Source organism: Scyliorhinus torazame, chromosome 7 (genome assembly GCF_047496885.1).
Source record: "Scyliorhinus torazame isolate Kashiwa2021f chromosome 7, sScyTor2.1, whole genome shotgun sequence".
NCBI lineage: Eukaryota > Metazoa > Chordata > Chondrichthyes > Carcharhiniformes > Scyliorhinidae > Scyliorhinus > Scyliorhinus torazame.
The window spans coordinates 104637632-104654310 of NC_092713.1; the positions used below are offsets into that span (position 1 = coordinate 104637632).

The 16679-nt window shown below is 42.5% G+C and overlaps 1 protein-coding gene across 1 annotated transcript in view; it reads right to left on the minus strand.

Annotated features, from left to right (window-relative positions):
• The window catches only part of ntmt2 (N-terminal Xaa-Pro-Lys N-methyltransferase), a 29324-nt gene extending 12947 nt beyond the window's left edge, over positions 1-16377 (minus strand). Inside the window, exons 1-2 of the mRNA XM_072512875.1 lie at positions 15861-16377; positions 501-676 (exon numbers count right to left, since the gene is read on the minus strand). Coding sequence (XP_072368976.1) covers positions 501-676; positions 15861-16026 — 342 coding nt within the window. The 5' untranslated portion in view covers positions 16027-16377. The remainder of the gene's footprint in view (positions 1-500; positions 677-15860) is intronic.
• Between the last annotated feature and the right edge of the window lie 302 nt (positions 16378-16679).

Sequence of the window (16679 nt, forward strand, 5' to 3'; positions counted from 1 at the left end):
GCTCTCTACCTGCATGCACTGTGCGAATGGAGAATGGACTGCAATGGTTCATGCAGGTTTACCACCATGTAATCAAGAGCAAGTAAGAATGGGCAATAAATGCTGGCTTTACCAATGATGCCCACAATCCATGAATGCTTAAAAAGAGACTGAGTCTGATGGCGATGGCAGATTATTCAGCCCTGGAGCACCTAAATCTGATGCATTTTTCACACACATACAGATTGTGGAGACATACTGATTTAGGCTCATCTAAAGCTAACACAGTCCAGACTGAGATTGAAACTGGGACCTTACTGGCATGATTTCAACCCTTTTGAAAAGTTTTCAAAACGTTGTGCTCTATTCCCCAACTCTGGCGTACCTCACTTGCATAAACTTGGAGTTAGCCTAGGTATTACTACTATATTTATTTTTTGATTTAATTTCACAATGCTCTCTTTTGGCATTCATTGTTCAGAGTATCTGTTAACTATCTGTAGATGTAGCTTTGAACTTACTCCAACAAACTTCCTGAGAAACACACTGGAAGACTGCACATCTATGCCGTTGAGTTCCAAAAAGTCTCCCATCATACCCTCCTCTGTTGCTGGCACCTCTTCATAGAAACGTTTAGCTCTGGAGTAGAACTGCATTTCACCATTAATAACTTCACTTGTCAAAGTGAACAGTTTCACTGAAAGACAAAAAAAAAAAATTATGTTTATATGAAAAGAAATCGAACTGTTTACCAACCGTATCAGTTAATATGTTCACTCTCTTCATTGTTTCACTTGTTCATTTTTCTGTCTCAATCACAGCATCATTAATGGAAACGATTTTAATGTTGTAAACTTGTCCAAATAATTCAGAATTACATTTTATAATGAAATGAAGCCAGACAAAAACTGAGTGCAAGCTACTTTCATGAGAGCTATTTGCTAAATTGTCCACCATCCTGAACTTGCTATGTCTAATAATATATATACCATGCATTTAAAAGAGAATAAGATTATGCTAAACCATTCATCACACCTTATCAGTTAAACCAAGCTTTTTGGCTTGCAGCAAATAAAATAGAACTTTATTTCCCAGCAAAAATGGCTGAGAAGTTGGCTATTAGTTAAATGAGTTGGATTTTTGGACAAGATGTACGATGTAGTTTCAAATTATTGAAAGCATTACTGTCCCCTTAGTTTGAATCAAGATTGAATGCTTGCTGTTTAATAGTTACGGAGAAAAGACATTCAAAGTTTAGCATTAGGCAAGTTGTTTTGCAGTGATTTATCACCCTGCACCTCCATCTCCACATGTCTGTTTTTGTAAGGACGGTGTTTTCCTGAGCTAGTTTTTAGAGCTTTTGTTTTTTTCTCCATGTGAGAGCACGCAGAATCTGCCATCAAAGTAGAATCAGACCATCAATCCATGCTGCAACGCCATGTGAAGTCATCCAGCTGGAATTAGCCAAGGATGTTGCTGTTTCTACACACAGTTTAAAAAAAAAAAAGACCAAAGTGAACCAAACAAACTCAGCTTGTCACACGTACATGGTGTTGTGATGTCCCGCTTCTCAGTCATTTCAGTTGGAAGTGAAAGGTTCTACGTTGTCCCAAAGGGAGAGAGGCCATGTGATTTCGGTATTGATTCTAAAGCATTTTTAGCTGGTTGAATGCCGGCACAATATAACAGTGCTCCAATAAACTGTGTTAGGATGTGGATTGCCTCCATAATTCTGCACAAGTCAATCCAGTTACTATTCTTGAACATGTTGTCAGGATAGGGATGCTAAATGGAGACCAGATGTTCTTGTGCATCTTGTAAAAACTAATTCCAAGCAGGGTTTGCAGAGGCTGTGGGAACTGTCCCTGTCTACCATCTCGTTCAGTAAATGGTTCATTGCCTGACCAGAAAGACAAAACACAGGGGAATGAAAGTGTATAAAATGGAAGGCAGGTATGACAAAAAGAACAGGCACAATTGTTAACATTGTCACACCTTAAGCCTATTCAAATGAATTGTAAATGTTAAGTCCAGTGTAACCTCTCCAATATTGTTATTATTTGAAGGATTTCAGAAAGGGGTTTTGAAGTATAAGTTTCTGTATGGACAGTGCATTTTTTCAAATGCCTCAAAAACATTACTCTTATAATAATGGCTGGGGACCCAAATTCTGTCACTGTATTGGAATGTATACATTTGACAGTCTGTTTCCTAAATATGGCCTATTAAAACTCTTTCACAAATATTCTCATTTATTGTAGAAATTCTATGAAGGAAGCTGAAAATCCCTGGTCACATTTAATGGGCTTTGTGTCCTTTGGATATTTCTACAGACATTGGAACAGCCCACTTTGCTTCCCCCAGGTTTTCAAACTCGTATCTACAGGAAATAAGAGGTCTGCTAAAGGAATTACGAGGATCACCAGGTTTATGTCCCTCTGTCATTCGCTTTATATAAAGTTACATGGAGCCTACAGAGGAAAAACAGCTGGTCAATGGCAGTGTTTATGCTCCACATTAGTTTCCTCCCACACTTCTTCCTCTAACTCCATCAGCATATTCTTTTCTGTCTCATGTGCTTACTTAGCTTCCCTTTGAATGCTATTCACCTCAAGTACTCCTTGTGGTAGAGGGTCCACATTCTTGCCATTCTTTGGGTAAAGTTGTTTCTCCTGATTCCCAATTGGAATTATACCTTTTTTGTACCTTCTCCAGTGTTAGGATATACCTGGCACGATGGGCAGGATTTTCCGGTCCTACCAAAAGTCAGTGGTGGTCCCAATCATAGAAGGGCCAGAAAATCCTGGTGTAATAATCCACAGGAGGCAGGGGTTCCGTCACTACACCAGTATTTATTTGCAATAACTATATACAAGAGCAGCTCCAAACAGTGCTGCTAGCATTCCAGTCAACTTAAGACTGCCTCACAAAGCCTACACAGGTGCTTATATGGGCCCCCTCAATGAGCTATCATTGAGGGAGCTCATACTCCAATTGGCCAACTAATAATGCCAATTGGAGGTCATTACACCCCTCCCCCGCAAGGTCCGAGGAATTCGTGCAAGCTGGCATTCCTCTGAGCTTCTTCCTGCTCCTCCTGTCCGGGTCTGTCACCTCTGTGTCATCCACCGGGTCGTTCTCCAACGTGGGTGGGGTGTACCTTATAGGTGCCCGTCTTTTCCTTGGTGTCGCGGCAGCCTCGTCGAACGTGTCCATCTCCGACTCTGACGACTGGATCTGGAGAAATTGCTTGGGGCTGGGGTGTGGGTATCTTTCCCGTCTGGGCTATCCCAGCTTGAGGCGGTCCTGCTTCGCCTGCCTCCAGGTGTGGTTCCGACTGCCCTTATTTGGTCTAGGCGTTTCTTCAGCACCTTACCTCCTATCGAAACTTCATATGATATGGGCCGTGTTTGGGACTCTACCGCGCCTTTGACCCACGTTGGTCCATTCCCATAATTCTTGACCCAAACCGGTGCCCCCACCTGGAAATGTCTCTGCTGCCGACTATTATCATGCCCCCTGCTTTGGACCTCCTGTTGTTTCTCCACTTTCCCCATTAAATTTGGGAAAAGGAGGCTCCGCCTCGTTCGCAGCCGCCTTCCTATTAAGAGTTCAGCTGGCGGTATGCCCGTTGTGGAATGCGGTGTTGTCCTGTAATCAAACAGCCAGCGGGAAAGCTTTGTCCATTGATGCTGCCGGCTGCTTCTTGAGTCCCGCGTTTAGTGTCTGGACCGCTCTCTCTGCCAGGCCATTGGACGCTGGATGGTAAGGGGCCGTTTTGATGTGGCGGACTCCGTTTCTCTTTAGGAATTTTCCAAATTCCCCACTTGTGAATGCCGTTCCGTTGTCCGACACCAATACCTCCGAAAGTCCATGTGTTGCAAACGAGGCCCTGAGCTTTTCAATTGTCGATGCTGTGCTTGCCGCGTTTACCCGGTGGACGTCCAACCATTTGGAGTGGGCGTCCACTATCACCAAAAACATTGAGCCCATGAAAGGGCTGGCGTGGCCAATATGCAGGCGGGTCCACGGTCTGCCTGGCCATTCCCACGGGTGCAATGGCGCAGCTGGTGGCACTCTTTGCCTCTGTTGGCACTCCTGGCACCGACGTACCAAGGCTGCTATGTCTGTGTCCAATCCTGGCCACCAAACGTAACTTCGAGCTAGCATCTTCATTTTAGGCACCCCTGGTTGTCCGTGATGTAACTCGGTTAAGATTGCCCGACGGCCCTGAGCTGGGACTATTACCCGGGCTTCCCATAATAGGATACCGTCTTCTACGGTTATTTGGTCCCTTCTGCTCCAGTATGGGTGCATCTGGGGCTCCACTGGTCTCTCCAGTTCCGCTGTTAGCAGTAAATGCTTCATCTTGGCTAAAACTGGGTCTTTTTGTGTCCACAACCGAATATGTTGTGCGTCCACTGGTAGAGTGTCCAAAAAATTTAGAGTCATTTCTCCTCTACTTTCGGTATTAGAGGCGGGGTGTATGGGAGGGGAAGTCTGCTCAAGGCATCTGCATTTGCTACTCGCGTTCCCGGTCTGTGCTCCAGAACGTATCTATACGCCGCCAGTAGCAACGCCCAGCGTTGGATTCTAGCTGATGCAACCGGGTGTATTGACTTGTCTTCTTTTAATAACCCTAATAACGGCTTATGATCCGTCACTATGGTGAATTTCCGCCCGTACAGATACTGGTGAAATTATTTTACTGCAAATATCACCGCCAGTCCTTCCTTCTCGATTTGGGCGTACTTTCTCTCAGCCATCACCAAGGTCCTCGAAGCATAGGCTATTGGCCGTTCTTCCCCATTCCTTCCTCTATGGGCTAAGACGGCTCCTACCCCGTAAGGTGATGTGTCACACGTAACCACCAACTCCTTCCTTGGGTCAGAATGCTCTAGGACATTTTCGGATGACAGCTGTTCCTTAATGTCCCTAAATGCTCGGTTTTGGCGGGCGGACCATTTCCATTCTTGTCCCTTTTTTCGTAGCTGGTGGAGGGGTTCGAGGATGGACTCCCTATTTTCAATAAATTTGCCATAATATGTGACCAACCCTAGAAATGATCGTAGCTCCTGGACCGTGGTGGGAGCTGCGGCTTCTTTTATTGCCCTTACTCTGTCTTCCAATGGGTGTAAGCCCGACTCGTCTACTTTATATCCCAGGTACGTCACCTGTGGGGCCAGAAAAACACATTTTCCTCTTTTCAGCCGTATGCCTGCCTTTGCGAAACGCCTGAGCACTTCCTCCAGGTTCCTGAAGTGTTCCCTGTTTGTCCTACCCGTGATTAAGACATCGTCCAAATAAATCGCCACCTGCGGTAGTCTCTGCAGAATATTTTCCATCGTACGCTGGAATATAACGCAGGCTGATGACACTCCAAAGGGTAGCCTAGTATAACGAAAAAGTCCCTTCAGGGTGTTGATCATAGTGAACTTCTGGGAGTCCTTGTCCAGTTTTAACTGCAGGTAGGCGTGGCTCATGTCCAGTTTCGTGAACAAAAGCCCACCTGCCAATTTGGCATATAGGTCGTCTATTTTCGGGATCGGGTATTTGTCCAGCAGTGCGTATTTGTTTACCGTCTATTTGAAATCTCCACAGAGACGTACCGAGCCGTCTGGCTTCAAAATTGGTACCACCGGTGCTGCCCATTCCGAGAACTGTACTGGTCTGATAATGCCGTCGCGCCGTAACCTTTCTATTTCGACATCTACTTTCTTCCTTAATGCAAAAGGTACTGGCCTGGCCTTATAAAATTTCGGAAGGGCTTCTGGGTCCACGTGCAAAGTTGCTTTGGCGCCTATAATTTCCCCCAAACATTCTTGGAAGACCTCCGGGTATTTTTGGAGTACTCCACTCAACTGCCCGCTTCCACTCTGGAAAATTTTCATCCAATCTAAGTTTAGGTCTTTCAGCCAGTTCCGTCCTATTAAGTTCGGTCCGGAGCCCTCTACTATCGTCAATGATAATCTGAGCAATTGTTTGTCATATTCCACGGGTACATGAGTCGTGCCTAGAACTTCCAGGAGTTCCCCCGTTTAGGTTTTAAGTTTCGTTGATGTTTTTGTTAGGGTTAGTGGCTGGAGTCCATCTTTGATTTTTAAAAATGCTGCCACTCCCATTACTGATACGGCCGCACCCGTGTCTATTTCCATTATTGTCGGCCGACCGTTCACCCGTGGGGTAATCTTAATAGGTTCTGATTTCTTTGTCACAATATTATATAACTGTTCCCCTTCGGAGGAGGATGGGGCGTCTAGGTTGTGTACTTCCCTGCGTCCCCACCTGCTATTCCTCTTTTGCCACCTCCTTCTAGGGTTTCTGTCGCTGTTACTCCACTCTGTCTGGTGCCAGAAACAGTCCTTCTCTGTTGGGGGAGCCTCAGCCGGTAGTTCCCTCTGTCTCCAGTTAGTCCTAGCAGACTTGGGGGCACTTCTGGGGTTTTCCTTTGGCCCTCTATTCCTCAGGCTTTTCCTGAGGGCGGCTATCTGGTATCTGGACCCGTTGTGGTAGTCCCTCACCCAGGTATCTACCTCCATTGGCGTGCCCTATAGTTCCTGCGCCCCACTTGCTGCCTTTTCTAGGGACAGTGCGAGCTGTAATGCCCGCCTGCAGTCTAGCTGCATTTCCGCCAACAGGCGCTTCTGTATCGTGAGGTCATTTATGCCACACACTAACCGGTCCCGAAGCATTTCATTTAGCGTCGGGCCAAACTCACATTTTTCCGCCAGCCTTCCCAGGCGGGTCAAGAAATTCATGACTGATTCTCTGTCTTCCCGCTTCGTTGTGTAGAATCTGTACCTACGCAAAATGAGGGGTGGTTTTGGGTCATAGTGCTCTTCCACCAATTTCGTTAATTCTTGGAAAGGTATCGTGTCCGGCGTATCGGGATAAGTTAGACTATGTATAATGGTGAAGGCGGAGGGTCCGCATGCCGACAGCAGTATAACCCATTTCCTTCCGTCCTCCATTATCTCATTGGCCTGGAAGAACACATTCTCTCCACATACTGGGACCAGTCCTCAATAGTCAGGTCGAATGCATCTAACTTCCCAAAAAGCGGCATTTTTGAAAGAGCAAGGCTTACCCTCCGAGTGCAGCAGCTGGTCTCCGCAAGGTTCTTTGTTTACCTCGTCGCCACTGTAATAATTCACAGGAGGCAGGGGTTCCGTCACTACATCAGTATTTATTTGCAATAACTATATACAAGAGCAGCTCCAAACAGTGCTGCTAGCATTCCAGTCAACTTAAGAGTGCGTCACAAAGCCTACACAGGTGCTTATATGGGCCCCCTCAATGAGCTATCATTGAAGGAGCTCATACTCCAATAATGCCAATTGGAGATCATTACACCTGGCCTATATTGTTTTTATAATATGGAGACTAGAACTATGCACAGTACTCAAAACATTGTCTAATAAAGGCTCAACATATGTTTGGCTTCTCTGCTTTTCAATTCCATGCATCTAGAAATGAACCATAGTATATGGTTTAAGTATTTTTGTTTTGACGTCCACCTCAATATTAACTATAGCCCCCAAATTGGTGTTGTCAGCAAATTTTGAAATTGTACTTCTGATTATTGAGTTCAAATTGCTTGTATAAATTGTGTGGTCTTACCAGTCCTTTATATAACTTGAAGCTTGACTTCTCCCTCCTAGCGTATTCTAGTCCTCCTATTAAGACACCCTGGGCTAGTGCATGGTCAATTTCAGCCCCACTTGACCCGGAGTCACAACACAAGTGAATAAACCAATAATTCTTGGAAAAATACCCAAAGTATTTGGCCCTTGGCGGCCCAATAATTACAATCACCAGATTTGTAAATATAAACACAATTACTTTCTATTAATAACAAGAACTATAATGAAATATGCAGCAGTTATAACTGGTTAACTATTATCTAATTCCTAATTCCCCACTTTAACTCCCCCCCCCCCCTCTATATACACACACACACACACACAAGACAAACAAACAGACACAGAGGGGAGGAAAGGGGTAGAAATCATAAGTAAAAGGGAAAAGAGTATTTGTTTCAGATGGTGGAATTTAGCACCTTACTCATCTTCAAATCTAGCTTTCCTTTCAAGGTTTTACTGTAGATTCCTTCAGGTCTCTGTACTTTCAGGAATACAGCACTCGGTCTTTCTGGAGAGTGAAAGCAAGTCCTGGTCTTTGTTTGCAGCCTGTTATGGTTTTCCTGTAGATTCATTTATTCCATTTTTCTGCAGCTTCAGAAATACAGCACTCACAGCCATTCTGGGGAGACACAGAGGAGAGTGAATAGGCCCTTGTCCCTGTGTTTCTAGGAGTCGAATTGAGCTCCTTGGAACTTTGAAAATCATTCCACTGGGATGAGATCCAATCACCACCTGTTAACAAGCAGCGTACGGCCTTTTGGCCAACTCATTGGCCACTGACCAATCAGTCAATCTGAGTCCCATCCCATCTCTCTCTCTGCTGCAAAAAGTCTGAAGCTCCTGTTCAAACTAGCAGAGACTAGCAGAGTGTTTTCTCCTGTAATTTCTGAATTCCTCACACCTCTTTGCTGCTTGACTTAAAGGATACATGTCCATTAATCATACATGAATCAAAAATGATACCAGCATAATAAAAGAAAGGAGAAATAAGGGAATAAACAGGAAGGAGCCTTACACTCCGAATATAAGTCGTGCGGCAGGTTCACTCACGATGGATGGACTGAGCTATTCAAATGTCCATTGGCTTCAGTGGCACCATAAGATCCCATTGGGGTGGGGGGAGCTCCAGCCAACAGCTAGCATTCCCATTAGCCTTCATTATTTTTTGTACTTGTTTGTGACATTTAAAAGATCTGTGCACCTGGATCCTCAAATCTCTTTTGATCTTTGTTTCTAACTTTTCACCCTTTAGAAAGTACACCAACATTTGTCCTTTTACATAATCTATCAATATTTCTGTCATTTTTGCTTCCATCTACACTGCTTATAATACCATCTATCTTTGTGTCATTGGCAAATTTGGATATGTGACTTCCTATCTCATTATCTAAGTTGTCAATAAATACAGTAAATAGTCAAAGTCCCAATACAAATTCTCATGGGACACCACTAACCATATGTTGCCAATTAAAGCCTATTCTCTGTCTCCCTCAACTCAGTCAATTTTGTAACCAGGTCAATAATTTTCCTTAATTCCATGATCATGGACTTTAGCTAAAAGCCTCTAGTGGGAAGCTTTATCAAATGCCTTCAGGAAATCCATATAAATAGCCATTTTCTTGTCCACTATTTTAGTCACCTCTTCAAAAAATTAAACCAGGTTCAACAGACAGAGTTCCCTGTACAAACCTATGCCGGCTTTCTCTGATCAGCTGAAAAATGTCAAAGTGTTCAGTCATCCTATCCTTAAGTGGAGACTCTAATAATATCCTGACAACAGATGTAAAACGAATTGACCTAGAATTCCTTAGTTTTCCTCTCTCGCCTTTTGTAAAAGGTGGAGTAGCATGCGCAATTTTCCAGTCTAAAGGTTGCAATGATTTGATGTGTGAAAATCTTAGCAGATGTGGCTGTAACATGGTTTTGAATTGTAAGTTGGAGCTGGAATGTGTACATTATTGGAGTATGAGCAAATGCAATAAAAACATGATTAGATTATGCAAAGGCTCAGCGTCGGTCTGTAGTAAAGTGGGAGATATTGGCACAATTTGTGGCATATATTTTTTGTTCATCTACCTGTTAAATGTTATAATTCAGTAGATTTACTTTAGCAGCATTCTTATAATCTTTCCACATCTGTTCCCAGATTGTACAAGTAATATACTCAGCACTGTTCGTGGCTATCACTTTCTGTCGAGTATCTCATGCTGTTGTCCTCTGGACTTGGACAAAATAATAGAAGTCTTCAAAGTTTTGAAAAGGTTTAATGGTTTGAGAAGACAAATAAAGATTATTTATACTAATCAATGAATCACCAACAGGGGCTGTAAATGAAGGATTGGCTCGAGAAGCATAAAGGGAGATGTTGGGGGAAATAAATTCACCAAAGAATTACTCAGTTCTACCATGTATGGCCAGAAGTAGCTATCAAACCTGGCTCAATCACTGCATTGAGAGATTTAGGTAAACTCTTGAAGAGGAAAAAACATGTAAGGGTATGAGAAAGGATAAAGAAAATGGGAGTAGAGTAAATAGCTGGTTCGTGAAGCTAGCAGCCGCGTAGATGTGATCAGCTCAATGGTCTCCTTTTGGGCTGAAATTGCTAATATATATTTCCTGGTGACAAAGTTGTATTAGTTGTTGCAAGCAACAAATTAGACTATGCAGGAAGTAAAACATTCATGAATGGATAACAGAATTTAAATTAGTGCATTACTTCACATCACTTTGATGACTCATGGAATTACATTTTTAATCATATATCACATTCCGAGTCTTGGGTGATTGCCTTTTTTCAAAACCTCAGCTTCTTTTCTCATCAGTCTCGTGATTGACAGATGCAAACATTCAGGGACACCCAAGTGTATGCAGCCAAGCAGCTGGAGTTTAACAGTACAAAACACACAATGTATTAGATCAGAGCTCTGGTAATCTTCCTGATTGTAGGATATTGGGGCAGGATTATCTAGAACTCAGTGCTCTCCCTAGATAAAGTCCGTTAATCAATATTTCAAAAAGTTAAGTTCTGTCATTTGTTTTTAGATGAGATAAGTAATGGTTCTACAAACCCTGTTATTACAGTTCTAATAAAAAGCTTGTTATGTGATGGATAATCCTTTAATCTCTACTCTCTGATCTCTGTTATACCCTTTCTTATCAGTTTCTATTTTATTTGTCACAGACAACATTTGTGTTTCTTTATACTGTCCGTGATCAGTAAGCCTGTATTTAAGAGGTATATGTTTTCATACCCTTGGAGTGTGCCCCAATTAAATAATTCAGCAGCAAGTTTTTGTGAGTTTAAAAATAAAGAACAGTATTTATCACACACGTATCCTAGGTAATATACTGAAACAGCTTATAATTATCTACGTTCCTTCATGGCAAACCTTTATAGTTGAAGTGTAGGTCTAATCAAATGAAGGATTATCCGTAAATTGTGAGAACGTTTGTGGTTGAATTTCAAAAGAACAAAGAACAAAGAAATGTACAGCACAGGAACAGGCCCTTCGGCCCTCCAAGCCCGTGCCGACCATGCTGCCCGACTAAACTACAATCTTCTACACTTCCTGGGTCCGTATCCTTCTATTCCCATCCTATTCATATATTTGTCAAGATGCCCCTTAAATGTCCCTATCGTCCCTGCTTCCACTACCTCCTCCGGTAGCGAGTTCCAGGCACCCACTACCCTCTGCATAAAATACTTGCCTCGTACATCTACTCTAAACCTTGCCCCTCTCACCTTAAACCTATGCCCCCTAGTAATTGACCCCTCTACCCTGGGGAAAAGCCTCTGACTATCCACTCTGTCTATGCCCCTCATAATTTTGTATACCTCTATCAGGTCTCCCCTCAACCTCCTTCGTTCCAGTGAGAACAAACCGAGTTTATTCAATCACTCCTCATAGCTAATGCCCTCCATACCAGGCAACATTCTGGTAAATCTCTTCTGCACCCTCTCTAAAGCCTCCACATCCTTCTGGTAGTGTGGCGACCAGAATTGAACACTATACTCCAAGTGTGGCCTAACTAAGGTTCTATACAGCTGCAACATGACTTGCCAATTCTTATACTCAATGCCCCGGCCAATGAAGGCAAGCATGCCGTATGCCTTCTTGACTACCTTCTCCACCTGTGTTGCCCCTTTCAATGACCTGTGGACCTGTACTCCTAGATCTCTTTGACTTTCAATACTCTTGAGGGTTCTACCATTCACTGTATATTTCCTACCTGCATTAGACCTTCCAAAATGCATTACCTCACATTTGTCCGGATTAAACTCCATCTGCCATCTCTCCGCCCAAGTCTCCAGACAATCTAAATCCTGCTGTATCCTCTGACAGTCCTCATCGCTATCCGCAATTCCACCAACCTTTGTGTCGTCTGCAAACTTACTAATCAGACCAGTTACATTTTCCTCCAAATCATTTATATATACTACAAAGAGCAAAGGTCCCAGCACTGATCCCTGTGGAACACCACTGGTCACAGCCCTCCAATTAGAAAAGCATCCCTCCATTGCTACTCTCTGCCTTCTATGGCCTAGCCAGTTCTGTATCCACCTTGCCAGCTCACCCCTGATCCCGTGTGACTTCACCTTTTGTACTAGTCTACCATGAGGGACCTTGTCAAAGGCCTTACTGAAGTCCATATAGACAACATCTACTGCCCTACCTGCATCAATCATCTTAGTGACCTCCTCGAAAAACTCTATCAAGTTAGTGAGACACGACCTCCCCTTCACAAAACCGTGCTGCCAAGGAGATTGGTTCTCAGATCAATCTGAAGTTGGAACAGGTAGGGGACGTCCTCCTCTTTTCAAGATACTTGTATGATTTGCGCCTATTTCAATGGCTTTTGGTGGAATTCTCTCTCTCTGCAAGCAGCTTCTTGCTGATTTCAGGAGACAAACAAAATGGCTTAGTCATAATGTGCGTTCCACAAATTCAAAGTGCCTTCTCCAAACAAAGGGTGGTGTGTCAATTACACATCCTGTGTTGGCGTTTGACACCTTGCGAATTTGAGACTGCCAGTGAATTTTTGTTTGAATGACCCATTCAATTGATAATAGTTCTTAGAATTAGTTTCAGGAAAGAGCATTGATACAACAGCAGTCTGGAAGGTTCCGTTTGTTTCCACTTGAGATAGAGTGGCTTAAATCCACAAAGGCAGTCCAGTGTCCCTTGGGCAACTATCTTTTGCAGCTGTTTGATTAGTTTTAAAAATATAAAATAATGACTTAAAGTCCATAATATACTGGAACATGACATATTTATGAAATGTGGTTATTGCTTCACTTGTTCCAAGCAAGCTAACTGACAAGCCCTTATCGCCTTCCTTTGCTCTACAGACAATGTGCTAAAATCAAGATTTATCCCTCCGTCTCTTACTCTAACTCTTCCTTTCTCAGAACTTTGCAAATCATTATTTTTCTCTGTTTTCCCTTCTTCCTAAAATCCACAGACTCTGAAGCTGCTGCTATTTCTTGTTGTATTTAATTATTTTCCCACTATTTTCAAACTTGGTGAGTAATTAATCATTGGTCCCTCATTTCAGTTTGCTAAAAAGTTATCTTTGTGAACAAACATTGGAAGCTATTGGAAAAAGTTATAATTCAGCAGAGATTGCTATCAATGTTTTCAGAGACTGCCAGATAGGCTCCCCTGTACATTTCAAATCACATATGCTGTATATGAATAGCTAGTTCAGATAATGACTGAAACAAGTGTATTCAGTGTTCTGTGAGGCTGCCACCAAGCAAAATACGCAATATATATATCAACATTTTAAGTGCCAAACATCCAATTTGCTCAGTGTTTTAAAATTAATGTTCGACAGTAGATCCTGATTTACGTACAGTGTTAATTGATATGTTAATGCACGGTGCAATTGAATCTAGCAATTATGTAATTTTCTTTAAATTGCATCCTGAATTTGTTTCTGTGTCATGTGTAATGGGATTTGGATAATTTTTTAAAATAATCTCCACTATTACAACGATAGTCTAGTAAATGCCATGTGTCAAACATTTTAAACAGCATTGGTATTCACAAAAGGCTGTAAAACTACACAATTCTTAATGGGAGTTAACTATAATATGTATAGAAGGTATGTTAATCTTATGTAATTCACAATGGAGGGAAACAATCTAACAGTACAGTTCACATGGTATCACAAGACTACAGTACATTCTTATGGCTCAGTGGTTTGCGTCACTTTCTGCAGTCTCAGGTGTGTACTGTTGGTAGTGTTCAATCTTGCTGCCTAATTTGGTCAAACTGGCAAAAGCACTATTCATAAAAAAATATTATAAGGCAGTAAGTATCCATTGGCGATTCAGACGATGCTGTCGCACGTTTTATCCTGTGCTTGCTTCAGCCATGGCTCAGTTGGTAGCACACTCACTGCTGAGTTACAAGGTTCCAGGTTCAAGTTCCGCTTTAGGGCTTAAACACAAAAAATCAAGGCTGACACTCCAATGCATCACTGAAATGGTGCTGCATTGTTAGAGGTGCTGTCCTTCAGATGAGATATTAAACCAAAGCCCCATTTACTTGTTTGAGTGGATGTAAAAGATCCTATGGTACAGTTTTGAAGAAGGGAAGGGGATTTAGCTCTGGTTTCATTGTCAATATTTATTTCTGAATAAACGTTATTAAAAACAGATTATTTGACCATTATCACATGGCTGTTTGGTTTGTGCAAATCACATGCCTCATTTCCTACATAACAACTGTGACTACACTTAAGAAGTGCTTTATAGGCGGTAAATTGAGATGTCCAGCAGTTGTTTTTTACAATTCATTGACAGGATGTGGCCAACAATGGCTGGACCAGCATTTATTGCCCATCCCTAATTGCCCTTGGACTGAGGCCACATTGTCAACCACATTGTTGTGGGTCTGGAGTCACATGTAGGTCAGACCAGGTAAGGAGGAGAGATTTCCTTCACTGAAAGACATTAGTGAACAAGGTGGGTTTTTACGACAATCGACAATGACTACATGGTCATCCTTAAACTTTTTAAAATTCTAGATTTTGTTTATTGAATCCAAATTTCACCATCTGCCTTGGTGGGATTTTAACCCGGGTCCCTGGAATATTACCCTTTGTCTCTGGGTTACTAGTCCAGTGACAATACCACTGTGCTACAGCCAGTGAAATGTGTTATATAAATGCAAGTGTCTTTTTCTTTATCTAACCCTTTGACAGACTAGTCTTCATTTGTTTCCTCCGATGTGACTGAATAATTAATAGTGGTAAGTACCAATTGTGTTAGCATGCAGTCACTTGACAAAAAATCTATACTGGTATCAGTTTTGTCCCTTGTCCCCTTGCTTTTTCATGGAGATGTGGTCTGTTAAAGGATTTTTGCTCAATGCTGTTCTTTTTATTGGAAGAAAAAGTAAACAGTTCTAATACTGCCAGTCATTTGCTTCAGATAAACTCCTAAGGAGATTTTGCTATAACTAATCATATCATGAGCATTATAGAAAGCCTTTTTCAAACAACATCTATAAGTCAGTGACCATTTCTCTCAAAATGGCGAGATCCTCAGTCATTTAAACTTTAGTCCCAGTCTTATCTGAATAATGCATTCAATATTATTTGGTGGGTGAATTTGATTCCGGATATTGGCCAATGTTTATCCCTCAAAGTCACAAAACACTTTGGCTGGTCATTATCACATTGCTGTTTATGGGAACTTGCTGTGCACAAACTTGGCTGCCAAGTATGCTGAATTACAACTTCATTAATGATACAGAATGAAGCCAACAGCTTGGGTTTAATTCTCCTATTCATGAAGGCCCCACCTTCTCAACCTGGCCCCTCCCCTGAGGTGTGGTGATCGTCGGGTTAAATCACCACCAAGTCAGCTCGCCCTGTCAAAGGGGAAAGCCGTTTATGGTCATCTGGGATTATGGCCACTTTATTTACTATTTACAACTTCATTGGCTGTAAAACGCTATGAGACGTTCGGTGCTCGTCAAAGGCGTTATAAAGATGAAAGTTTTATTTTCTAAATTGTTCTGGTAAATTTGCGATCGGGCGGTATTTCAATCAAAAACCTAGCCAATGCATTCCAGGGATCCGAAATACGTTCAGCGTCAGTTTAACCAATGTTGCGTTTAATATTACAATTCAGCGGTAGCTTTTCGTTACTAGGATATTTTTCACTCACGCAAACTCTCCTAGTTCCGCACAGGTAACCGGATAACAACGGTCACGCAAACTCACCCAAAGGCAATTGCTCCAAGAGAAAGAGGTAACTCGAAAAGAAGTCAGCTCTGATGGTTTTATGAAGGAAGAAAGACATGCTGTGGCGGCACATATGGCCGTCAGTACTGTCCCACCGCGATTTAAAAGCATAGTGGGCTTTTTTCCATTCTACCTTTTCTTCCATTTTATGTGAGAGTTTCGTAGGCCAGCGGATTTTCTCTCTGGGTGTGGGTGGTTTGCCACCGTTTCCCCCGGTGATTCAGATCACGCGGTGCGACCGTCCAGGATCTCTGCTGCCAACAGCCTGGCGCTGACCCGCAGAGCGCACAGGCTCTGTTCCACAAGCAGGTGCTGAAAGCGAGCCTCTCTCTGAATTACAGCCCTCCTAACCAACCAGATCCACGTACTGTCAGCTGTGCCTACATTGATCTTCCTGGAAAGATTAAATGCTTGTGTTATACAAAAAAAAACTTCTGGAGAAACTTCACTGCAATGCGAATGTTGCTCTGAAGCTACACAGTTCAAACACTCTTCCAGAAGTTCAGCAGCAAAAATGAGACTCTGTGAGATGACACTGAACACGTATCTTGATACATGCCAGTGACGCATTGTGAAAGGACATATATTTCTGCGGGACTGACAGATTCACCTCCCTTTCCTTTGGGTGACCTGGAGAATAGAAGCACTAAAAAAATGAACGAGGTTGTAAAAGTTTAAGAGAGGAGACAGTTTGAGATGGGAATATTATAAAGTCACGGAGAAAATGAAGATGGGGGAAGGGGGAGAAACGAAAAGTCTGTAGGCAAAAGGACCAAGACTATGGCAAATTGAAAAATT